The sequence below is a fragment of the Nycticebus coucang genome, chromosome 8 (assembly GCF_027406575.1).
Source record: "Nycticebus coucang isolate mNycCou1 chromosome 8, mNycCou1.pri, whole genome shotgun sequence".
NCBI classification, from domain to species: domain Eukaryota; kingdom Metazoa; phylum Chordata; class Mammalia; order Primates; family Lorisidae; genus Nycticebus; species Nycticebus coucang.
This window is the reverse complement of record NC_069787.1, coordinates 108,154,899-108,180,912: the sequence shown is the minus strand read 5'-3', so window position 1 is coordinate 108,180,912 and position 26,014 is coordinate 108,154,899. Positions and strand designations below refer to the sequence as shown.

Genomic DNA, 26,014 nt, shown 5'->3' with positions numbered 1-26,014 from the left:
CCCCTCTGAGCCACAGGCGCCGCCCCACATGCTGGTCTTACTGCTCTTTCAATCACAGGCCCCTTGCCTTGCCGTTCCCTCCGTCTGGAGCACTCTCTCCCCAGACCTTCCCAGGGCTGGCTCCTTCCCATCACTTAGGAGCCACTCACATGCCACCTCCTGGTACATGAGCCAGGCACATGCCGCCACACCAGGCACATGATAGGAGGATAAGAATAAAATTTGTTCAATTAATGCTGATTGAGGCTTGAAGCCCATAGCACAGTAGTTACAGCACCAGCCACATACACTGAGGCTGGCAGGTTTGAACACAGCCTGGGCCAGCTAAACAGCAATGATAACTACAGCAACAAAACAGTCGGGTGTTGTGGCGGGCGCCTGTAGTCCCAGCTACTCGGGAGGCTGAGGGAAGAGAATCGCGTAAGCCCAGGAGTTGGAGGTTGCTGTGGGCTGTGATGCCACAGCAATCTACCAAGGGCAACATAGCAAGACTGTCTCAAAAAATTTTTAAAAAAGTGGATTTGTTGATTGAAATGAATATTTTTCTTCTTTGCATGTAGAAAATTGTATTTAATTCATATTTATGAATGCAGAACAGTCATTTACTAAACATGGTATAAGAATGGCTAATGACCTCAATGTCGGCAATGTGAGGGTTAACACGGCACCTTTCTCATGCAGCACCCAGCACTCACACATAGGCTGCTTCTGCTACAGGAACTTCCATCAGGGGTGGAAACTCTGGGGCCGCTGGCACGCCATGATGACAAGAGCTCCTGCTTGGTCCAGGTCACCACACCCTGCCTGCTGGCCCAAATATTCCCTTTCACTGGGTGACAATATTACTAATTTACGAATTTATGAAATAGCATGTGGGAAGTCAGCAGGCCCTGCGGGTGACTCAGATCCCATAGTTCTGGAGAAGTCAGTGCCCAGAATGGGTCCGCTTTGTAGGAGATCCCACTCACTCTCACCCTAAGTATGTGTTTACAATGACAAGTCAACTGTCAACTGTTTCCAAAGATGGAACTAATTAACCAACATTAATTAATCATGTACATTCTACCCTCTTTCCACAAAGGATTTAAGGTAGCTTCTAAAAATACAGAATGTTCAATGAATTAAAACGAGGCAAAGGCTAATGAGGACAGAGGCAACCAGGGCACCTGTCTCTAGGAACCAGCAGGGCTCTTAAACGGGAGCTCAGAAATGGTCCCCATCAGAGGGTCCTGCCATCACTGCGACAGAATGAAGGGCCCTGCAAGACCAGCTGCAAAGTGCCACTTTTAAAGAATGGCCCTGGCCACAGTGAGATAATCCACAGTTCTACTAGGCTGGCTCTGCCTGGGGCAGGCTGGCGCCCTAGAGCATTCCATCAAAATAACATATTCTCCACTGAGAGCTTCCTGTGTCTCCTGACCTCATTCAGTAAGCTCCGCTAAGATGTGATGTGCCCCCAGACACATTTGCCCAGGACTGGCCCATCATTTTACTGCTAACTGTGCCTCTAATTGTAGGGCCATGCCATTTCCATATACACAATTTCCACTCTCTATTTAATTATTTTTCATCCTAAGGGCTTTCTACTAAGAACAGGCTGTCTCCGCTTCCGTGAAAAATTAAAATGTTGAAATAATAACCTTATACTCACATGGCTTTGCAACTGCCAACAAGCCTTGCCCTGTATCACCTCACTTATCCCCCACCCCAACCCTGCGTGGTGTGTTGTCATCTCTGCTTTAGAGATGGCAGACTGAGGCTCAGGGTCACCAAAGGACTTGTCTGCAGCTGCAAATGGACAGCTGAGCTGGGGGGAAGACTCCTTGCCCAGTGCTCACCGTAAACTGAAGAACAGTCACGGGGGTGGGCCTCCAGCTGACCTGGGCTCAAACCTCACTCTGTCTGCTTGGGTTGTTTGAAACAGGTGTCCCTGCCTCTGTGCACCCTGGTCTTTTCAATTCTATAATTGCATTCCCACTCAAGACTGCTTTGAGGGTCAGGCTCCTGCAAACAGTATGTGCTCATCAAGCATAAGTCACTCCTTTATCCTGTAATTCTCCACTGTATAGGATTTAACAGATTCTTGAAAATTACTTTCAAAAAAAAAAAGTGCAGTTTGCTGGGCACAGAGCCTCTTGCCTATAATCTCAGCACTTTGGGAGGCTAAGGAGGAGGACGGCTTGAGCCTCTGAGTTCAAGACCAACCTGGGCAACTAGCAAGACTTCGTCTCTAATTAAAAAAAAAAAAATGCAATTTACCTATTAGCCACCAGAGTGCAGTCAATTTCTGGTCGCTTTGTTTTAGGAATGACATACAGTGGGTACCTGTCCCCATGACGAATGAACACATTCACCGAGACCAGCTTAAAATGATGTGGAGCATGACCTGTAAGAGAGAAACACAGTCACCACTCAATAGGTGTCCATTCTTCCAGAAGGGGATTGCAGGGGCAGTGAGTGGGCTGCGTCTGTGCTGAGAGTCCAGGAAGGAGGCAGCGGAGTGTCTGCAGAGCCCCTGTGCAGCGACTCTGGCTGCGGGAGGGGCTGCCGGCCGGGAGGGGGCCGGTGAATAGCCTCACAAGGCAGGACAGAGGAATGTGAGAGGGCTGGGGACGTCCCAGACCCCTCTCTTTACTCCCCCAGGAATAACAGGATGTGCTGGGTGAGGCTGGGGATGAAAAGGCAGTGAGAGCAGGGCCTGTCTACTCATGTGGCCTCGCTCACACACACAGCTAGGAGGGTCCCACCAGACACAGGAACGATGACTTCTGCCTCACGTCTTTCATAAAAGGAGGCAGGGCACAAATAGGTAAATACTCAATACTGCCCTTTGATATCTTTTCAGAAAAACAAATCTTGACATAGAAATTGCACTTCCCACACCTTTAGAGCAAGACCTAAGTCCTGAGAATCTACCCTGAAAAGCCAATAAGCTAAGGGGCTGTCCTGGAGCCTCCCCAGGCCACCTTTACATCATGCTAATCTCACTGAAGATCATGATAATGACAAGTGGGCTGCTCGTGAGCCCTGAGCTCTTCAGAGCTGTACTTGATCCTCTCGTCAGTCCCAGGTGTGGTACTGCTAGTTGCTCCCATTTTACAGATGAAGAAGCTGGGGCCCAGCCACTCACTCGTGAGCACAGCCTGCTGGCAACTGCAGGATCTGAGCCCCAGCCGCCTTGCCCTTACCTCTGTGTTATGCTGCTCGAAGAACTAGTCCCCAAAGGGGCGATCAGCCAGGCACTGAGTCCCAGGCCACAAAGGCCGAGGCGGGTGGCACAGCCAGGCCTACCTTCCATGGTGCGCTCGGCCACACTTGGGACGTTGCAGTACAAAAGGGCTTCGTAAATGGGGTCCGTCACGGGGGGCTCTGTCACTGGGGCAGGCATGATTCTCTTTCGACTCTTGCTGCTCGCTCCATTCTTAGCTGTTGACACTGGGATCAGGTGGACTGCAAGGGAAGCAAAACAGGTCACTGTGCACAGTCATCAAGGCACCGGCCAGCTGCAAGGGCCAGTGTGGGGCTGGGTCTCACTCTGAGTAACTGCTCTCTCCCTCAGAGTTGGGGCACACCTCGGTGGGGCAAGATGGCTGCTTCCCGGCCACGGAGTGTTTCCTGAGCCCCCAGTGTGCCCTGCCTTTCTCACTGCCATTACCATCTCTTCACTAGGGTTATCTAGGTGACACTAGTGGGGCCTCCCAGAGAAAGGGGTTGCACTCAGGGCAGTTTGAGGAGGAATTTACACACTAACTTCTGACAATCTGCATACCTCACCCTAACACCTAATTCCAGTAACAACAACAAGGAGGAAACCATCACCACTTACTACCTGCTAAGTGCCAGACATGAGTGTCCGTTATACCTCGTTTAATATCATCTGCTTTTTGCTTTGGGCCCTACTCATTAGGTCTCACAGCAGAGAGCCTGGGACCAAGGCACACGTGGTGGAGGGAGCCCACCCCTGATCCAGCTGCCTTCCTCAGTGCGGTCTTCTGGGTGCCGTGTGTGGGTCCTACAATCTGTTACATCTGTCCATGTAGCACCCTCTTTCCCTCAGTGAGCCCACCCTTCCCCTCTACATGTGGTCTGGCCGGACTGTTGATCACAGTCTCCACCCGTGAGGGGTGCACTTTCAGTACCCACCCACCCACTGAGGGAAAGACCCGAAAACAAGTTTGCTCATGGATCCATTTAACTTCTAAAAGGTTCATTAATCATCATAATATACACAGATGTACAGACATGTGAACAAGAGCTAAAATAGGGACCAACCACCAAGCTAACTCAATTTAAATTCCCTACTTTCTTCTACAAACTCTTCTGCATGAATATTTAAAACTTCCCTTTGGCAAAAAGATGCCATAAACAAACTTAAGAGATAAGCAATACACTGAAAGAAACATATTTGTTAACAAAATATAACAGACAAATCACTGACGTCCATAGTACGTAAGAGCCCCTGCAACTGAGAAATCATTAAAGGATATGAACAGGCTAATTACGGAAACATAGATACCAGTGGCCAATAAACATGCGAAAAGGTGCTCAAGAGTATTCATAAGTGAGTAGGGCGCCGGCCCCATATGCTGAGGGTGGCGGGTTCGGACCCAGCCCCGGCCAAACTGCAACAGAAAAATAGCTGGGCGTTGTGGCGGGCGCCTGTGGTCCCAGCTGCTCGGGAGGCTGAGGCAAGAGAATCATGTAAGCCCAAGAGTTAGAGGTTGCTGTGAGCCGTGTGACGCCACGGCACTCTACCCGAGGGTGGTACAGTGAGACTCTGTCTCTGCAAAAAAAAAAAAAAAAAAAGAAATACAAAATAAAAGAACCAGGATACTATTTCTCCCCATCAGACTGGAAAATGCTTTACTGACAATATCCAGCATTGGCAAAGGTGTGAGAATCCTGACACTTCCAAACACTGCGGTTGAGAGGGGGAACAGGGACGGCCTTTCGGAAGGAGGGTTTGGCAGTAGCCATCAAATGTTCTATGTACATCGTCACTGGTCCCATTATTCTACACCTTGGAGTCTATTCTATAGAGACATCAGTGCCCACACACACATATGGCCACAAAGATTCACTGCAGTGCTGCTCGTCACAACGAAAAGGGAAATAGCTAAACATCTATCACTAGCACAACGGACTGTTACGTCCACACTGTGGGATAATCTACCCCAGTTTAAAAGAAAGGAAAAGAATCAAAGATAAGTTGTGGAAAGTGAATAAACCAAGTCACTGGATATTGATGTAATTCTCTGTGTATAAAGAAAAAAACCCATAAATCTAAGACTATACAGGCATTTGCTTATTACGTATATTTACACCAAAAATGCCTAGGTTACTCAGTACAACACAGCAGTGGTTTCCTTTGGGGAATGCATGGAATGGGGTGCAAAGAAGTACTTTTACTTGTGTGTTTTTTTCACAAGTGTCTGTATTGCTTTATATATCCACACACATACATATGGACAGTTGTATGTTGCTTTAAAATGGGCACACATCCTGAGAAATGCGTCATTAGGTAATTTCATCACTGTCTGAACACCACAGCATGCACTGCCACAAACCTGCGACACACCCAGGGTAAGGCTACAGACCTGCATAGCACAGTATTAGACTGGATACTGTGGTCAACTGTAACACAATGGTAAGCATTTGTATATTTAAACATATCTAAACTCAGAAAAGGCATAGTAGAAACACTGTTAGTGTAATATGGGCCCACAGTCATTGATGGAAACATTGTTATGTGGTATATACATAGTTATATATTCCATACATAAATATACATGTGTTTATCTATAATGCCTAGATATACTTTTTTTTTATAATAAGCATATTTCCACTCATTGCTGTGTTATCAAAACAACAATTGCAGAACCCCAGAATTGGAATCTGAGAAGTCTGAGTTTTGCCAACTCAGAATTAGCCCTTTTTGGTGCTTCTAAGAGCCACTTTCTTCCCAGCAGCTGGAAGGTACTAGAACAGCTAAATATACATCTCAGGTATCAGAGGCAATTTATTATATAGGGATTAATGCCAGAGCAAGGGAATATGGAGAAAGAGGTGTCCTGCGGCAGATGACGTGGCCCTTCTGGCTGGTGGCACCAATCAGCCCTTGAGGTTGCTCCTTTATGAAATCTACCAAGTCCTGGCCCTCTGTCATGTCTGTGGGCACACTCTCGTGGAGCCGGGGCGGGGAGAAGAGCAGCGAGGGAGCCAAGATAACATGGGTGGTACAGGGGCAGAGTGTCCCAGAGTCTCAGTTTGCTGGGTCATCTGTAAACACATGGGGTGAGGCTTGCTGGAGCTGCTATGTGGTAACCATGTGGCTGGATATAAATGACACGCCCATGACCCAAAAAAGCAGTGGTTTGAAAGCCACAGATAAAGATCAGATAATGATCAGAACAAGACCTCCCTTCCAGAAAGACTTGTATTGGCGGTTTCCTCTGGCATCTGGGCAGTCAGCCTTGTCCACTAGTTCAGACTGTGAAATTGCCCTGGGCTATTTGTGCCTCCCTAAGTCACCAGAATACAGTGCCAATCCAGGAAGGGCCTTTGCAGGGGCCCTCCAGATATCAGGCATTCAAAGAAGGTTCTGATGCCGAGAAACTGCAGGGTAAGAAGCCTCCCAGCTCCATCTTAACCCCTCCACCCCAACTTGGTTCTCATTGTTCTGAGCTTCAGAGCCGCCTCACCTCCTCAGGTATTCATCATTCATGCTCTTCCATTTACTTGCAACTCTACCCCCCTGTTCCCCAAATTTGGCCAACTCCATAACTGATCCTAGGGGCCACCTCCTCCAGGAAGCCTACCCTGAATCCCAGGGAAGTTTCATGTTCTTTTCTATGAGCCCATTCAGTTCCTGCTGCTGTCATGGCTCACACCATTGAGGTATCCTCGTTTGTTACCCTGCCATCCCCAATGTTCAGAGGACTGGGACTAAGCCTCTTTCAGGTTTATATCCCCCGCTGACTGGCAAAGCACATGTCTTCTAGAAATCCCTTCTGAACTGAGCCAGGCGCTGTGCTCCAGGCTTCTGATGAAATATCTCAGTGAGCCCTCACGTGGAGCGTGGAGCCCTGGGGTTCCCTAACTCAAGAGAGCCCTCACAGAGAAGACCACAGCCAGGCTGAGCCTGGATGTCTACAGTGAAGCTGGCTACACAGGGCTGGGGGCGGCGGGGCAGTGGTTGGGGAGAGGAGAGGGCCAGACACAGCAGACAAGAGTCACAGGCTGGCTCCAGACCCGCCTCAGGCCCCCTGTGGGCTGACGCACAGGCAGCCCTGGAAGGTGGTTGAGAAGGAAACCGGGGGAGCAGGTCCTGGGCCGGAGGCTGCCTCTGCCAGGTGCCGCGCCACTTGCCACATCAGCCTTCTGGGCTTGCCTTGTTCATCTCGACAAAGGGGCAAAAGGACAGCTGGGGGCTGGGGCAGCCTGGACAGCAGGACACTGCCTCCCAGCAGGCCTTGCCCAGGTCCCCAGCTCCTCCAGCTGCTGACCCTAAGTAGATGATGATCACACCTCAGACGTCAAAGAACAAGAGAAAGGGACTATGGGGCATCAGAAGGAACAGTGGGAATGGGCACGGTGGCTCAGGGCTCGGTGGCTCATGCCTATAATCCTAGCACTCTGGGAGGTTGAGGCAGGTGGATCACTTGAACTCATGAGTTCAAGACCAGCCTGAACAAGAGACCGCATCTCTACTAAAAATAGAAAAAACAACTAAGGCAAGGGGAGCCACAGCACTTTACCAAGGGTGACAAAGTGAGACTCTGTCTCAAAAAAAAAAAAAAAAAAAAAGAGCAGTGAACAGATAAATAGATGGAAGGATAAGGAGTTTCCCTATGTAGATGGGAAAAATCCATGAGCCTACACAAGTGCCCTGGGACCACTGTACCACCATGACCGACACGAATCACAGAAAAGGAAACATCTATTATTGATGATTAACTTGGTACCAACAGGCATGCAATTTCTCTGCGGTGTGATTACCAAGTAGGAGGGAAAATTTCCATGAGCCACCTGTGACAAGTGGCTGTCTGCCCTGCTGAGCTCATCCATGACCACTTTCATCCCATCCACACGTCTAGACTCCTCACTAGAAAGAGGACACCAAGGTCTCAGTTTCAAAGAAATGGCCGAGAACGTGATCTCTGAAGCAACTCCTTGCGTCTCTTCACTCTCGAAAGCACCCAGACACACACTTCTTAGAATCATGAGTAAAATAACCAGATGCTGCTCCACCGCCCAGAAGGTGAATCTGCGCGCACTACCAGCAAATGCTCCCATAGCCCTGACTGGGATACAAAGCCAGATGGGCCCTCTCTGCCTTTTACTGCTCTGGACCTCACCCCAGGGACAGTAATCCTCAGCAGGTGACAGACCTTAGGCAGAAGCAAGCACAGGACTTGCCCAAGGTCCCCCCAGTCTGGTGACTATGCCTCTGTGCATTTAAGCCACCCAACATTTATTGAGCACCTGCTGCTGGGGGTTCTTCAGAGAGTAAGATGGACAAGGTCTCTGCCCTCATGGAGCTTACGACCCACTTGGGGAGGACAGGCAGATATTAAATAGGAAAAGAAAATGAGAAAGCACACAGGGAAAACGGCCCCCTCCGTCATGACTTCTCTTGCTCTCCCTGGACATGGCGTCTCTTGCTCTCCCTGGATGTTGATCTGGGGTTGCAGCTACAGGAATATAGCAGTGAAAACCTGGATATAAAGGAAGTACTGGGAAGCTACTATCAATGGTCAATAACAGCTTCAAGAAAAGTATGACCTAATCAACAAGGCCCAGTAGCCAACACTACAAGCTTCTCTGGAAGGAGTCTCTGCTCATGATGATGTGCTTATTTTAATTCATTTATTCTACTGATGGTCACCATGAAATAGAAGGAAGGAAGGAAGGGAAAGGACCGAGGGTCAGTCTCAGATCAAAACAGCAGGTTCCCAGGCCACAGAGCCCGTCTGGCCCTTGCAGGTGGGGCCACCTTAGTTATTCCCACAGCCAGGTGCCTGCTGCCAGCTCGTTATCTGGGAGTCATTCTGATCTGCACAAGATAGACCAGCGTCTTTCCTCTAGATCAGTGGTTCTCAACCTTCCTAATGCCGCGATGTATATTCATTGTTACAAAGGGGTCGTGACCCACAGGTTGAGAACCACTGCTCTAGATGGCAAGCTGACACCCTAGTCCCAGCTCACCTCCCCACATTCAGGCCCTGGGACAGACACAGCAGGGGATACAAATCTACCTGGGTACCTGGCCTTCTTCCACAAGCTTCCACCTTAGGAACCGGATGTATGCAAGCTCCTCACAGGTGCCCCCGTCCCTGGGTCAGCTCACAGCTCATCCCTTCCTTCTGTGGAGACAGCCCCATCCTCCCCTGGGAGCAGCCAACCCCATGGCCCGGTGGGGGGGGGATGCCACCTGGGGATGTCCTCCAGGACCCTTTCTTTCCATGCTACCTGGTCCATGGATAGGGACCTGACCCTAGGTAGCTGTGCCAATAAGGGCCCTTTCTAGGAAACACAGGCTGCCCCACATGGATGACACCCCGTTTTGGAGTGGAATTGTCATGGGACCTCCAAACCTCTGCCTCCTACCATCCTGAGCTGGTGTGATTTTTTTTGGTCAGTTCCTCCTCTGTCTGTCACACAGACACCAGGCGCATATGATTAGGCATCTGGGACCCACAGTATCCCAGTGAACACAAGCATGATGGGGCCACAGTGTCGGCTGCACCAGCAAGAACCTCTTGGGGCTGGGTGCCGGCCCCACCATCTGCTTTTTACCTTCCTAGCTCCAGGGCCTGCCTTGCCTTTGTTGGGACTTCAACTCTGGGCTATCACTTCTTAGGAGACTATAGTCACCTCCTCCTTGGGACTCTGCTGAAGTCTGTTCTCAGTTGTTCCTGCTGCTGTGGCTGTCCGTGGTTCTGAATGCAAGGAGGTGGTCTGGGGCTGGAGCTAGGCATGAGCTACAGCATCGTAAGATGTGGGTTTAAGTCCTGGCTCTGTTATTTCCTAATGTGTGACGCTGGGCAAGTACCTGTTGCCTCTCTATCCCTCATTTCCTTCATCTATAACATGGTGATGCCTACACATCATAGCAGTGATAAGGACGACTTGAGATGTCACCTAGGAGGGGAATCAGGTAAGGGATCGAGAAATACTATTTTCCACATCTGTCCCCTTGATGTGATTCTTTCTTTTTTTTTTGCAGGCTCTTAAAAGATACCCCTTTCAACTTGGCCTCAGGAAGGCTGTGTCCAGCTAGTCTGACCCCTCTTCAATACATTCTGCTTATCTGAGATAGTGCCTTCTCATGAGCTAATACACCCCCAGCCCCGCCACCTAATTCCTCCGATTCCCTCCTTCTAATATCCAAAAGCCTCTTGAATTCCCTCTCCTTCACAGGTCTGCCAAGGAATAATGATGTGCTCAATTCAGTCAATTCTCACAATTCCCTAGTGTCCTTCAACCCACTAAATTATCTCAAATGCCCTTCCTGTGCTAAATATAAAAATGTCTGCTGCAATTGTCAGGTGAAAACTAGAACCACGGCGAAGAGCCCACAGCTCTGTTATCTGCCTTCGGTCATTGCTATTAAAGGCTGCACAGCACATTACACATTTGGAATACGAAAGCCAAGTCCACATTTGCAGCCTGTGACATACTTGGCTTTACACAGACAAGACTGACCAAACAGTTGAATCCAATTTCCCCTCTTTGATCTATCCACTTCGTGCCACAATATTACATCAATTTTTCTTGTTTTTCTTATTCTTACTGTTGCCTCATGGTGAAACACATTAGGTAAGAATTTAGGAAGTTCTTTTGATAAGCCTGCTGACATTCAGGGAGCTGGGGAACCATAGCAGGGGATGGCTCACGAGGCTGGAGGCCCAGCACGCCCTGTCCACTGGAGCTCCCCACCCTGAACCATTCACCAGCTCTGGTCTCTGCTCTGCCTGACCCCTCCCTCTGACATCTGCCACTGAGATCTACAGCTACACTGCCAGAGCGAGGGCTCCCACTGTGGCCTGGTGTGAGCCCCTGCTGCAGCCTCCCGGGGCGTTGAGAAGCACCGTTTTCCTCTGGAAGCCTGGTAACTGGCCTTGCCCTAACACGTCCATTGGATTAGAGGATGCAAATGCTAAAGACTCCAAATCATGACAGAAACTAGAAATGACAGAGATGTCCAGGACAGGCCACGAAAAAGAACTACAAGAAAATCTTACCTCTCTAACCTTCCTGTGCCCTGGACCCCCCACCCTCGCCTTTGAGAATCTGATGAGATCTATTGAACATGTCCCTGACAGAGGACTGCATTCTTTTGAACTTGACTTCTGAGGACTTACAGGACCCCCGGAACCACGTGGGACAGTGCAGAAGTCCATGGGTTCAGGCTAAGAACCCGATACATGGAAGCAGTTTTCCAATTCCAAAACTCTCAGGAAAAGATTAACTAAATGTCTTTTTCAAAATAAAAAGGGATCTTTACACTTCATATAAACATGAGTTCATCCTAAAATAGTCATTCGACACTAAAATATAAAAAGAAAAGGAAAATCACCCACCATCTTCTCCATCAGAGAAGCCAGTGTGCACACTTCCGAGGATGTGAGCAGCCGTGTGCCCCTCAGAGCTTCCACCTGCCCTGGGGGTGGGGGGTGGCAGAGTCACTAAGGCCCAAGAGGAGCAAATTATTTTCCCTCTCCCAAGAGGAGCAAATATGTCTCCTGTGTCTCAAAGGTCTGCACCCCATTGAGACCACCAACCCAACTGTGGGTGGGCTGATCATCTGCCATGAATGTGGGCTGGTCACCTGCCTTCTGTGTAAAGGGAAAAAAGAGCAGCCAGGTGAGTGGGGAGCTTTGGGGAGGCTGCCTCAGGGAAAGGGACAATGTGGCCCTTTGGAGCTGAGCCCTCAGGTATCTGGATGTCCTATAAACTGCCTGGTAGACACGTGAGGCTGGGGAGAGGCAGACCCAGGACCAGTGGGGTTTAGCCCCTCAGGTGACACAGAGAAAGAGAAGGGCAGGGAGAGGCAAAGGGTGATGCTGGCGCTGGAACCAGATGACTCACAGACAGGCCCTCTGCCTGGTCGACCCCTCTGCCTCTCCCAACCCAGGAGGCCGGCTCCCCCGGGCCCTTGCGTGGCCTGAGCACCCTCTGCGGTGTGCACTGCAGCCACATTGCCTCCGATTGGACACCCGCCCTCTTGCACAGGATTTGGATTCTGCCTTTGCTGCCTCTTCTAGGTCAGCTTCTCCATCTTCTCCCCTAAGCGGGGGCTGCTGTTAAGATTACCACCCACTTCATTTCGATGTGGACTTCCTCTTTTAATGTCATTGGTGTGGGGCAAGAGCTCTGTTGCCAAGGAAACAGGGGAGGGGGCCCTGGCTGGTCAGCTCTGTGGGCACACACTCCGCCTGGTCAAACTCTAGCTGTGTTCTTGGCTCATCTTCCTTTGGTGGTTACAACAATGTAAACATTTGTGGTTTTCTCTCCTATTCTGTCTTTTCACTGGGTCTTGGCAATCTCCAGGTGCTCTCCTGAGCTCACTGGCTGCTGTTCCTGACACTTGCTATTTTTACTAACTAGCCCTTATAGTACTCTCCTCTAAAATGAAGACAGGAATCAATGCTGTTGATTCAAGACCAACACACACACACACTCTTAGATAGGAAGCGTCACATGCATTTTTATTTAAGACATTATGGACAACCTTCCAAGTCAATGTGTAATCATGGTATAATGGAGTACTTACTCTTGTACACTTTGGTCACCGTCCTCTTTGTTTCTTATTACACAAACATCTTTAAACATACCTCTCTACTCTGTTGTGTAATTATGCCTGATGAGAATTTCTCTCAGAGGAGAAACCAAAAACAAGGAACGGAAAAAAGAAAACAGGGAGGAAAAGGGGTGGGAAGATGACAGTACCCCAGCCTGGAAGAAAACTAGCATCAAGCCACAGGCATGAGTGCCCCGCCTGCGGGAGACTCACGGCACCATACTCTTAGTTCCCTCTAAGGCAGCTACAGTGTGAGCTTAAGAAATTGTGATGAAAGTTGAACTGTGTGTTTAATTCTGTCACTCACCTATAGACTCTTTTTTCAGATATTTAATTCTATGAGACAGCTGGACATAAAACATTCAGAGGAAAATCACAATGAAAACCCGTAGAAACCAAGCAGAAAAAAAACCTTCAAGGAAAGGATCAAAATTAATTTAGAAAATGCTAAGTGTAAAACTTCAGTCATAATGATGAGATGGAGATAGGACAGAATTCTTAGGTTAAAAATGTAAACCCAAGCCAGGCGGTCTGGGAGGCCGAGGCAGGAGAATCCTGTCAACTCAGGAGTTTGAGACCAGCCTGAGCAAGAGCGAGACACCATCTCTACTAAAAACAGAAAAAAAAATCAGCTAGTGTTGTGGTGTGTGCCTGTGGTGCCAGCAACTCGGGAGGCTGAGGCAGGAGAATCACCTGAACCCAGGAGTTTGAGGTTGCTATGAGCTAGGTTGATGCCACGGCACTCTAGCCTGGGCAACAGAGTGAAACTCTGTTTCAAAAAAAGAAACAAAAAGAGTAAACTCTCATTTTTAATTTATCATACCTTTTTCTCCAATTCACCAAACTGAAAGCCCACCAGTGGAACTCCATTGTGATTTTTGGAATAGAGTATACAGTACATTAGACCCTGGGCATTCTAAGGGCTCCATGTTCCCAAACCATTGCCGCGAAAACATACCTAGATCTTCCTGAATCCCCAAATTCACACGTATCACTATGTTGTGTGCTTTTCTCCATAAAAGGTACACAGGACAAAGAACAGAAGACAACAAAGTTCCCGGCTGGGTGCAAGACCCAGCTTGCTCAGCAGCTGAGAAGCTCATTTTCAGCTATTTTTATCCAAATATGTGCCTCAGCAAAATCACTACCACCACATACGATATACCTTCCTCTCAAGGAGCGGAAGCTGCAAATGCTCACAGCCATGTGCAAAGAGTGGGCTGAGGCTGAGGAAGCATGGGCCTGAACAACCAAGGCGGGTATCAAATACCTCGGCCCAGGCCGGGCGCGGTGGCTCATGCCTGCAATCCCAGCACTTTGGGAGAAGAAGAAGGATCACTTGAGGCCAAGAGTTTAAGAGAAGCCTAAGCAACATAGTGAGAACCCTGTTCCTACAATATATTAAAAAATTAGCTGGGCATGGAGGTGTGCACCTATAGTCTCAGCTACTTTGGAGGCTGAGGCAGGAGGATGGCTTGAACCCAGGAGTTCAAGGCTGCAGTGAGCTATGATGGCACCACTGCACTGTGGCTGGGACAACAGGGCAAGACTGTCTCTAAAGAAACAAAACACAAAAATACACTCTGGCTGCTCCCAGGCCTCCATACGGGCTACTCGGAGGCATCTTCGCTTTAATGTACACTGTTCTACCAAGCCGTGTTACTCTCTTTCCCAGGGACAGCAGACGGAGGGGTCTGGGGGCTGCTACAGGAAAAATGAAGGCAAGTGAGAGGGGCACTGGGAAGCTGCGGGAAACATGCTCGTGCGCGCGCTCTCTCTCTCTCTCTCTCACACACACACACACACACACACCCCTGAGAACTTCTGGGCAGGCTCCCTGCGCCCCAACCCCACTGGCTGCTCCTGCTTTGCTTCCTCCCCGGCCTCTCTTCCAGTCTGCCCCTCACTGCAGGGCGCTCTCTCCTCTTTCTCTCTATGTGCCTCACAGGGCACAAGCTAAGGAGCTGACAGGGACGAGGCAGGTGACAACTGTGGAGACAGGGTGAGCACACGCCCGAGGGGGCAGCCCCGACTCAGTTGCTCAGCTCCCACCAGCTGTCCCTGCAAAGGATTACAGGCCTCAGGTTGCTGCAGAGTCTAATTTAACAAATACACATGTAGTGATTACCATGTGCCCAGGCCCTGTTCCAGGTGTACTGAATCCATTACCAACCATATGAAATAGGAACTAAGATTGCCCTCATTTTACAGACACGAAAACTGAGGCACAGTAAAGGTAAATACCTTGAGTGAGGTCACACAGCTGGTAAAGTGGCAGGCTGCGGACTTGACCCAGGCAATCTGGATCAAGTCCAGGTCCTTTCCTACCCCAGCACACCAGACCTGGTATTCCCCATAGTTGCCTGTGCTTCTCCTCTGTGGGACAGAAAGCTCCCTGGGGTCCTTGGGGGACTAAACTCCCAGTCTAGGGTCTAACCCATGGTGGAAATGCAAGGAACGGTTGTTAAAAAACTAAGTTGCACATACTCGTGGCACTGGATTAGCAAGGAAAGATAAAATTCATGAAACCTCAGAATTTAAAGAGACTTTAAATGGGATCGGGCCCAGTGACCTGCCCAATAACTCTGCTCTTCAGAGAGCAACCCTCCAGGGCCTGCCAACTCTGATGATGAAGAACACACCACCCACTCCAACTCCGCATGGCACTGACCGCTGGGAAGTCCCTCCTTACACATAACTGAAATGCGACTCCATGTTCACCTGGACCACAGCCTGACTTCTCTTGAAAAGGGAGACTGAAGACAACTCTGTCTTTCACTTCTGCAACTGGGAATCTGAATCTCCAGTTCACCTTCAACATTTCCCTCTGACCCCACTGAAGTCGATCAGAGCCCCGGTCAAGAGGGCAACCCCAGAAATGGGCACCCGATGCTCAGTATAAATAGCCCCCATCGTGACCAGTGTACTCTGATTGAAAACAAATACATGTATGATATACTTCGAAAGCCTCCCCCTGCCAAATGGCTTAAGTAACATCCACTCTGGCAATCTTTTGGTTAAGCCCTGGTTTTCTGATGATGGTGCATTAGTTGAAACTTTGTACTGGTTTGCTTAAAAGGTTCATGTTGGCTATGCTTTCATAAACCAAGAGTTTTCCCATAAAGTTCTGTTCTCATACCAGCCTTGCAAAGCAACAATAATTAGCTCCATTTTAGAAGAAGTTAAAGACACACAGCTGCTTATTGGGGAAGCTGACGTTCAAACCCAAGGTTATGATTCCAGAGCCTGCCTGCTCCCGCCACGCCGCCATTTTGAGAATGACGGTGGGAACGTGGTAAAACAAGCACAAAATGAGCAGGAAGGAAATGTTGGGGCAAAGCAGAAAAGCAGAGAAATGTAGCTCATGATTTGAAAGCCTTCACCTCCGGACGGTCTTCCCTTAGTGCGTTAAAGGAGTCCTTCAATTCGAGAAGTTTCCACCTGTGTGTATTTTAACTATAATAGCTGAAAACATTTATGCCTTACTCATTCCCTTCTATAATTCAAATGAAGGAATTTCAGAATGCCCCCCATTTCCAAACTCGAAACATCAAGGACGTCAAAATACAAAATAAATGATTTTACTAAGGACTCTAGGCATATAGTAAATCCTCAGTACCATTTAAGATCAACATATTTTAAGAAACTCTGAGCAGCATCTTTGGGCTAGTCAAGTGAAGCAGTGGGAGTGGAGAAGGAACAAAGGAATCTGTAACTGGTTGTGATCAATTCGTTGTAAACACCCCTGCACTCGGACCAGCCAGTATGGTAATCGTTTTTGTGTAACCTTCCCTACTTCGTCTACCCCCACAGTGTAGAAAAATGTCACACATCCATAAGCACTTAATAAATATATGCGAGTTCATTATGCCCTCTCTGTACCCAGAGGAAGAAATGCTTATTTTAAATAGCTAATTTTCGAATCATAAGTTGGGTATTATCTTTTTCATATTCAAAAACATCAGAAAAAGCAAGCTACCAAAAAGACAAAATAAAATCCGTAATCATTTCAGAAAACGAGACTATGCTGTTTACTTAAAACATGAGAAAACCAATTTATATTTGGTCGCCTCAAACATATTACTTAAAATTACTTTATGTGCTAATTTGGTATTCAAGAGTTTGTCAAAACAAATAGCAAAGAAAAAGTCCATATATTTTAGGGTAAGAATGAGAACATCAGTGTTACTTAAGCATAAACCTTTACATTATGAATTAGTGCAGTTTCTTACACCACAATAATAAGCAACCAATAAAGCAATTAAATAAATGAAGCAATTAAACTCCATTTATACAGAAATGAGGAAATTCCAAAGTTACAGTTTACCTAGAAGTAGAAGAGCAGTGAGAACGTCCATATCTTAATATCTTTCCGAACTCCAATGTCTCCAAGAATAAAGAGCTCAGACTCAGCCAGGCTAATTTACCCTGCAAAATTTTCCTTTAAAAAAGTGTGGCTGAAAATTGGCTTTCCTAAAACAGAAGGTACTTTCAGAGGAGTTATATAAGCAAAACACACAGGCCAATTCAGTGACGTGGAAACCAGCTCATGCAAGAGAAATACCGCAAACACAAGTAACCCACATTCACGTCTGAGGACCTGGCAGGTTCTCAGAATAAAAATCAGGATTGATTGTAACATCCTACCGCTCCAACCAAAGGACGGAAAATTTTTAATGAAATGTTACAAACAATTAAACTACTGCAAGTCCTGCCACACTTTGTGAAAAGGCTTCCCATTTAACATCTGGAATATTTTTAAACTTCTGATGCCCACCTTCTCTTGACCTCTTTTCCAATTCTGGAAGGATAAAATAAGCACTTTTAATTCCCTTTACTGTTAGAAATAACCTGTGATATGTACCAGATGCGTGCATGGGAATATGTCACAGCTGGAGGTGAACAAGAGCAACTTGCTAGAAGCCTCCTCACTTCACACCACCTATTCCTCACACCAAGCCCTTCCTGTGTTCCTCTGTGCACTCACATCCCACTCACCGAGCCACCTGCCCTTCCTTCCATCATTCACACTGTGACACAGATGCCACCTCCTCGCAGAGATGCCCTGGGCGGTGATGGGTGCCAACTGCTTATTTCCCACCCATTAGGGTGAGGCAGTGAAATGGAGGGAAGGCAGTGACAGCAAAAGCACAATGCTTGGCATTGTATAGACACCTTCTCAGCTTCAAGTATAAAGGAGCAGGGGGAAAGGAAATTGGGATCCATGTGCTTTTCAGGGCAGGCACAAAATCATGCATTCAAGAAACATTTATGAAATACCTACTACGTGTTGGGCAGCGCTGGTTCCTGGGATATAGAGGGAAACAGGACATAGTCCCCACTCTCAAAGAGCAGACAGTCTCGTAGTAGGAAAGGACACAGAAGTGATGCCTACACCCCTGCACGGTCACTGAGAGGAAGGAATGGGCCAAAGCTTTTATGGCCACACCAAAGAAGCTTCAAACCCTTGGGGACTCCTGGAAGGCTCCTGGGCAGAAGTGGAGGGCTGAAAGGGAAAGGGTAGGATGGGTGGGGAACAGGACACTCTGGGCAGCGGGCCCCAGGATCTGGGTACAGAGCACAGGTTGGCACTCACTGAGCGTGCCACATAGAGAGGGGGCCACAGGAGGGCAAGGCGCCTCCCAGAAGACCCTGGGCCACTCTTACCTGGCCACATGGGATTTATCAGGCAAATCTCCTGCTGCTCCTGGGCAAGCTTGATACTGGTGACTTGACCCCCACACCCCCACCTTGCCCCAAACAACTCCAGCCCCACAGCTGACTAGGTATGAAATGGACACCCAACCCTCAGTGGACACACACCTCTGCTTGGTGATCTCTGCATGAAAGTCAAGCTGGGCCACTCGGTGTCTCCACCTGGGAAGTCTGAACTAAGAATCTGCGACTAACCAGGCAGTCTGGGAATCCAGGTCAAAAGAGCACTCCCTGAGCACTGCTCGGTGGGTTAGAACCCTGTTTGCAACCGTCCACCACGAGCACCAACAATAAAAGAGACTTAGTTGTTTCCAACCTCCTTGTTCATTTAAAAACGAAGGCTTTGAGGCCTTCTTGTTTCCCACAAACCTGGGCCCTCTGTTTCAGAATGAAACGCCCTCCCCTCCGTGCCTGGGGACACCCTGCTCTACTCACAGAACTGCAGGCTGAGGCTCAGGAAGGCCAGCAGCGCAGCCAGGGCCAGCAGCAGCAAGAAGCGGTTGCGGAAAAGCATTCTTCTTCTTCTATTTCCTCTTCATGGTTTCACCTCAAATTGGGAACATGTCCTGTGAATAAAGCAGAGACAGCAAGACAATTCCATTCAGAGATGGAAAACCAAGTTTATCAACTGAAAATAATCCGATTAGTCCAGTCCCCTGGCAGGGAAGCGTGAATCTCTAGCTGGAGAACAATAGCACACTTGATGATTAGTCTTTGCCCCCAAAAGCCCAAGCAAGAATGCTGCCTTCCATTTAACGAGAGGAAACCTGTGCATGAATGCCTCGTTTATCTGACATCAATAGGGAGTGAGATATTGTACAGACATGACCTTTCCTCAGAAAAATGTAAAGGATGTTTATTGAGCATTTACAAAGTCCCGATGAAGAAAGTCGAGGACCAGCATGCCTTATCATGAACTACAACCTTTTAAATCCCTAACTTTTTTGATGAATGTTCTGCTAAGATGACCTTGGTCTTCTTTAATTGTAATTGTTAATCTGAACATCAGTCATCGAAACATGTCCCACAGTAATGCTTTTAGGAATGTCTTGGGTGTACAGGTGGATCTGCTCCCGCACCAACTAGCCCCATCTGCTAATTAAAGACTTCCCTTCATCCTGGACCATGGAACCTAGTTCAGCTGCAGCCAGGGGTCTTCCTGAAGCTCCACATCACTCATTTTAAATTTCTCCAGCCACGTTAGAACTGTACAAAAAGACTTCTAAAAGAAAAAAAGAAAAAGCTGAATAAGGCCCTAAATGTCCCATCTATGAAAAAAGTAAATGGCTACTATAGATTTTATCCTATCGATTTTAGAAATAAAATTTATTTCCTGGTTCTCACTGGGATTTTAAAAAGAACGTGAAAAACACAGTCTCTCTAGAAAAGGTTCTTAACCTACAGTAAGACTGTAAGAGTAATTTCAAACCTGGATCTTCTGCTCCTTCAAATATAATCTTTAGGGCCCTGTTAGACAAAATCAGATAAAAGCTCATCTGCTAATGTGGTGAGAGTTGTGTGAATGTAGTAAAAGCCATGAAATTGTACACTTGGTGAACTGTAGAGTGTATAGATTAGATCTCAAGACCTATTTTTTTAAAAAGCACATCTGCTGGGAATGAAGCAGGAGCCGAGCCCTGGACCCCCTTCCTTTCTACCCCCTTCCCAAGGGCCCTGCAGGGGAGTCTGAAAACCATTCTTAGGAACTTGTCAGACATTCTACCAAAAGGGAACATTAGCCAAAAGACTGACAAAAATCCACTTGCACCTCACAATCGAACTTGATGTCCAGCAACTGGCATCTCTGATAACACAAACTCCAGTTTTACACTGTTCAATGTCAAGCGCTCTTGTCCACCCCTAACTAAGGGTAGGGCCTCAGTCCTCCAACCTGAGTCCCGTATATTCATGTGTTCTTATCCACATCCCTCGCTCTGCTCTGGCTCACAAGCCTGTCTTCAGTCCTCTCACTCTAGGCCTTGGAAGCCACCCTGTCAGCTCTGGAAATCACCCTCCCCTGATTTCTGAGCCTGGGTGGTGTTGCTTGCTTCATCACCAGACTTGCTGGTTAGCTGCTCTGCATTTGCAGGTAGGAGGCGAGGTCCTTTCTTCCACTGCTGGGCCGGGGCTGGCCCTTCACCTACTTCCTGCTTCTTGCCTCCTGGGGACTTCCCACGTGCCTGACTGGAATGACGGGCCAGTAGGACAGCTAAGGATGTATCCTATGGTTTTACTTGACACTGCCTTTTCTTTCTTTCTTTTTTTTTGGAGATAAGAGTCTCACCAGAATGCTGTGGTATCATCACAGCTCAAGGCAACCTCAAATTCTTTTTTGAACTACCAGTACCCGTCATGATGGCCAGCTAGTTTTTCTATTTTTAGGAGAGACAGGGTCTCACTCTTACTTAGGCTGGTCTTGAACTCCTGAGCTCAAGCGATCCACCCACCTCAGCCTCCCAGAGTGCTATGATTATAGATGGGAGCCACCACACCTGGCCATGACATTGCCTTTTCATATGGGTATTAACCAAAGTATGGTTCAGAGTTGTCTTCAGGTGGATGTTCAGTAGAAACAATGGTTACTTGCTAAGTTAAATCTCCAGCTTATGGTTAAGGCAGATTTGTTGCAATGAGGGCTTCCAATTTGTTCATGCCTTTCTATATTCATGGCCTTGTGTAATCTCTTCCTACCATGACTCTCAGCTTGGCCAAGGGATTCATTTTGGCCAACAGGACAACAGCAAATGTGTTACGGGCGAGGTTTGACAAGTCCTTAATGCGCCAGGCCTTGTTTTGTCCTCCCCTGCTACTCTTGCAACACTGAGACCACCACGGGAAGACCCCAGGCTACTGTGCTGGAGGAAGAAAGGCCCCCTGGAACCAACACAAGGAGTCCTTTCCGAGGTGCTTTTCAGACACCAACCTGCCACACACCCAAGACCATTCTAGACCACCTGGCTCCCGCCAGGCCACCAAGAAACCATAATCAGCAGAGTCTGCCCACGCTGGAAGAACGGCACAGCTAAGCCACAGAATCGGGAGCAAATATAATGGTTGCTGGTTCAAGCCAGTGAATTTTGGGAGCTTGACATCCAGCACAAGCTGACTGATATAATGAGGAGGACACACCTGCCTCCTCACCAGAAATTCTAAAGCAGAACTGGATCTCCACACTCTTATCTGCAGGTACCACGTGCAACTCTCCATCTTGTCTACATTCTTTAATACGCTGAGGGTTTTTTGGGAAAGGGGCTATATTTAGTTTTAGGTTTAAATATGCTGGGTTAACCAGATGGCTGGGATCATGTAACTGCCTTACTGCTCCTAGTCTTTGGACCCTGGATATCTTTGCCTTTTGGTGGCTTTTCATTGGAGAGATCCACCGTTCCTCCTTGGTATGCTCTGGATTTCTGCACCCTACCCTTTCTAATTGTGACAGTCTGCAGCTTGGCCAGAGGCCCATATCTTCTACCAGTGCTAGAGACCAGGCTGGTGCCATCACCAGCCCCTCAGACACATGTCTTCTCTGGAGCCTGGAAAACTCAAAATAAAGGTCATGCTTTCTTCTTAGTTTTTAAAAATTGCTAAATAACGACGAGAGAATCCAAAATTCACATGAATCTGAAGACATCTGTTTGTAGCTGGAACTGGGAGCTCAAGGGCAGGTGTGTGCGTGTGTCCACGTGGGAGCCAGACCACGCTTCTGCTGCTCTGGCTGTTTCTTCCCTGAAGACATTTCCGCAGTGGAGGAGAACACAAGCAACTGTAACGCGCGGGGCAGGATGAGGCCCCAGGGACCAGCGGATTTGTGTTCAACTTCCAGCTCTCATGACAACTGACTTTCACTTCTCTGAGTCACAGGCTCCTGATTTTTACATCAGATTGGGGATAAAAACATGAAAGAGCAGGTGGCAGTGGGAGCGAGTATCGCCAACAGGCAAAGTACACGGCACAGAGTCGGTCCGGGCTGCGGCTGACTCCCCCGCTCTGGAGGAACCACGCAGACACCGACGCCACTGTCTGAACACAAGGATTGGCCCTTTCCTCTGAGCTGCTGCTTCTGCTCCGTGCTGTGATTCCTCTCCCCAGTCCTGGCTGCTGGCCCCTTACCTCATCATGGCCCATCCCACCCGACAGGGCAGGCAGCCACGCTTGCGGCCACACTCATGGTTCCCCTGCCACGCAAACTTTCCTTGGGGCTGACTCAGCTGTTGTGCCCTGCTTTGCCCTAGGCTTTCCAGCTTGGAACATCTGCCTCACTTATGTTGGGCACCACCCCAAGAGGACAAGGATTACCAGCCCACTGGTTCTTTCTGGCTCTATGGTCCAACCTACAGCCTCCGTTCTTCAGAGCTCCTTTTCTCCTTTTCTAGCCCCCCTAGTGATGGTTTCCTGCAGCCACTCACGAAGTTATACAATCCTCAGGCTCCCTTCCTGCCATCTTCCCAAACTTCCCTCCACAGGAGCTCTGCACCTACCACTGAGGGGTCTTGAGGGGTCTTCCACAGCTTCTCAAGACACAAAGTCAGGCCAAAGACAGCCAGGACTCTGGGCCCAGAGCAGAAACCCCATACCTGCTCACTCATAGCCCCCCAAATAAAATCTACAGGAAGATTCCCTGCTGCACTGGCAGGGGGAGGTGCTGTGGGATTACAACCCCCATTCTTCTGACCCCTAAAATTCTCTCAATACCATCACCTTCCATGGAAAAGATGCTCTTGGCTCAATATGGTGTCACGACCAAATCTGTTCCTATGAATATTTCAGTGGAAACAATTGTTATGTGTGAAAGCTGAGCATACAATAGTTACCAGTCATCAGCTCTCGCCTGGGCATGGCTTAGTCCCCTGTGCTAAGCCCACACATAAATTATTACTCTGAATTCCTGATGGAACCGAAAAAACAAAACAAACAGAAAACTCAGCTAACTCAATTCAACCTTACAACAAATCTGAACAGTGAAAGACTGTAGAATACAATTTTGAAAACTGTGCTAGCTAACAAGCAGCTCCCATTGCAGTATGAGAAAAACCACCTCTGAATTAAGAGGAAAAAAGAACATATCAAAGGCATTCTTTCAACCTACTATTTTACCATAAGAGATTTCCAGAGCCCAAGCTCTAGTCTATTTTTTACCACATAAGAGCTGAAAATGCCACATCTAGTGATATACTCTGGTCCCAGGGTCTCCTTCAAAATGCATAAAATTAAGGGTTTTAAAAATGACCGTGACAGCTTGAAAGAAAATGTGCATTCAATTATCTTTCATTTGCACAGTTAAAATACCATTACCAGGAATAGAAAGACGGTATTAAAGAAAATACGTTAGATGTAGTCTACACTTTGATTTTTTTTGTCAAAATTACCTAAAGTAAATACATTATAATTTTTTAAAAAATCCCCTCAAGTCCACAGCTGTGAACTGTGAATGAAGCGAAGGTAAAAGCTACATCTTAATAATTCCCATTCTACAAGGTGACCTCAAAGTGGAGTTTGATTGCAAAATCAAAGACACTTGGCTAAGAATAAACCAACCTTGGAGTCTGATGAAGATGGACAGACTGTAGAGCCTCTGGACCCCAGGCAGCAAGACAGGCACCCGGGATGGAGGGGCCCTGAGTTCCCAGTGGTTATTCCCATTCCAGAGGTCTCCAGTTAATTTGCAGGCTCAGTTCTGAAGGCTGATGCCAGTTCATTCAGCCAGCAAATCAGTTCATTCAAAATAACATATTTCCTGAAAGCCAGTAGGGATCAGGTACCATTCCAAGTGGTTAGGACGCAGGCCAGAGGATACAGTCTTTGCCATGTTGAAGCTCACAGGTGAAATGTACTAGAGTCTTTATGGGAGAAATGACAGAGACTGGATTTGCTTTAAAATATTGCAGGGGATAGGAGGAATGGATAAGACAAGCCTGGCAAAATGCTGATAATAGCTGAAGCTGGGTGACAGATCTGTGAGGGTTCATTACATCTGCTCTGCTTTCGTGTTACGTCTGAAGTTAAACATTTTTTTATTAAAAAGTTTTCTTAAGTTGGGCAGCACCTGTGGCTCAAAGGAGTAGGGCACCAGCCCCATATGCTGGAGGTGACAGGTACAAACCCAGCTCTGGCCAGAAACTACAAAAGACAAAAAAAAGTTTTCTTAAGTTGTTTTTGGGTTTTGTTGTTTTGTTTTTAAGAAGAAGCTCACAGGCTGGTTGTTGAAGTAATGAGTAAATGGATCTAGACCGTATGAAACCAGAGCTGTCAGCAGGAGAGAGGGGACCACATCCAGGCTGGGAGATGGCAGGTAGGTTTCCTGGACGTGGGGGACGCCGGCACTTGGTCTTGCAGAGCAGACTGGAGGTGGTGCACTTCTATTTTAGGAAAACAGAATGAACTGACCGGACAACACTGAGTCAGATGGTACTGGCTATTAATGGTAGTGGTGGAGTGCTGGGTTGTCTAGAGTGAGAAGAGCCAGAGAAGGCGGGGGGTAGGTGTCTGAGGAAAGCCTGGGAAAGGTCAGCTGCCCAGCTGGCTGCAAGGGTCTCACTCCCTCTAACCAAGCCAGCTGACCCACTGGTCTGCAGGTTAGAGCAGAAGGTCGGGGGGATCTGCTCACAGGATCCATGCCACCGAGTAGTGCCAGCTTGAGGGACAGGCACCCTTTGAGGACTGACCTCATTTTCTAGGGCCAGTGTCCTATCTCCTCTTAGTACCCAGCCTCCCTCAGGAATGCTGGACAGGAGCAGGACCACAGGCCTCCTTGCCCCTTTTGGCATGGGCAACATCTTGAAGGATGCTTACTAACCATGAGGCATGCCTTCCCTTGAACATTCTGCACTTTGCTTCATAAGTGACCCTCCCAGGGACCTCTCCCACCTGGGTGCCCTCCTAGAGCAACCTGTCTCTTATGTTAGGGTAGTGAGGGGCAATGTAACCCATGACACTGCCATGCCCCAACATGACACGCAGTGGTAACAGTGACCTCTTGACTTCAGCGGACCCAGTTGGGAGCAGGAAGATGTGCTGATCAGGGATGCAAATTGATCCTGAAGCAGGTCCTGGGTAAGCCCTGGTGCCGAGCCCAGCAGTCTCTGCCCTGCTGTCAGGGCCTGCTATGACCTGGCCACACCCCACCCATCCCATCTCATTTCCCAGTCCTTCCTGTAATAGGCAGTTAAGTGCCTGGACCCAGGGGTCAGCTGGCTACGCCTGGAGTCCTCCTCTACTCCAGCGAGCCCCAACTTCCCCATCTATGAAATGGGAAGAATTGGGCCCATCTTACACGTTGTGTGAGGGCTGGTGGGGCTAACGCGTGCAAGGCACACAGCATAATACCCAGTTCCCGACAAGCTCTCAGTAAATGCTGCCAAGGACTTCTCTGATGGTTTACTACCCACCACCACACATGAGGCGCTTACCCTGCCGCCCCCTTGTCTTTGCTCCCTCTCTCCCCACTCAGAAAATAGAATGCCCACTGCACCATGCCAGAGAAAGTCAGTTTGAAGA

General features: G+C 48.2%; 1 protein-coding gene across 4 annotated transcripts in view; it reads right to left on the bottom strand.

The window, feature by feature from the left end:
* The window catches only part of PXYLP1 (2-phosphoxylose phosphatase 1), a 63,744-nt gene that overhangs the window by 18,907 nt on the left and 18,823 nt on the right, over positions 1-26,014 (bottom strand). For 3 of the 4 annotated variants that reach the window (XM_053598692.1, XM_053598693.1, XM_053598694.1), the window contains exons 2-4: positions 18,956-19,086; positions 3,292-3,450; positions 2,260-2,386 (exon numbers count right to left, since the gene is read on the bottom strand). In XM_053598692.1, the coding sequence (XP_053454667.1) occupies positions 2,260-2,386; positions 3,292-3,450; positions 18,956-19,034 (365 nt within the window). In that variant the 5' untranslated portion in view covers positions 19,035-19,086. Of the gene's footprint in view, positions 1-2,259; positions 2,387-3,291; positions 3,451-17,132; positions 17,246-18,955; positions 19,087-26,014 lie in introns of those variants that run through there. The other variant, XM_053598695.1, reaches the window with a different exon arrangement.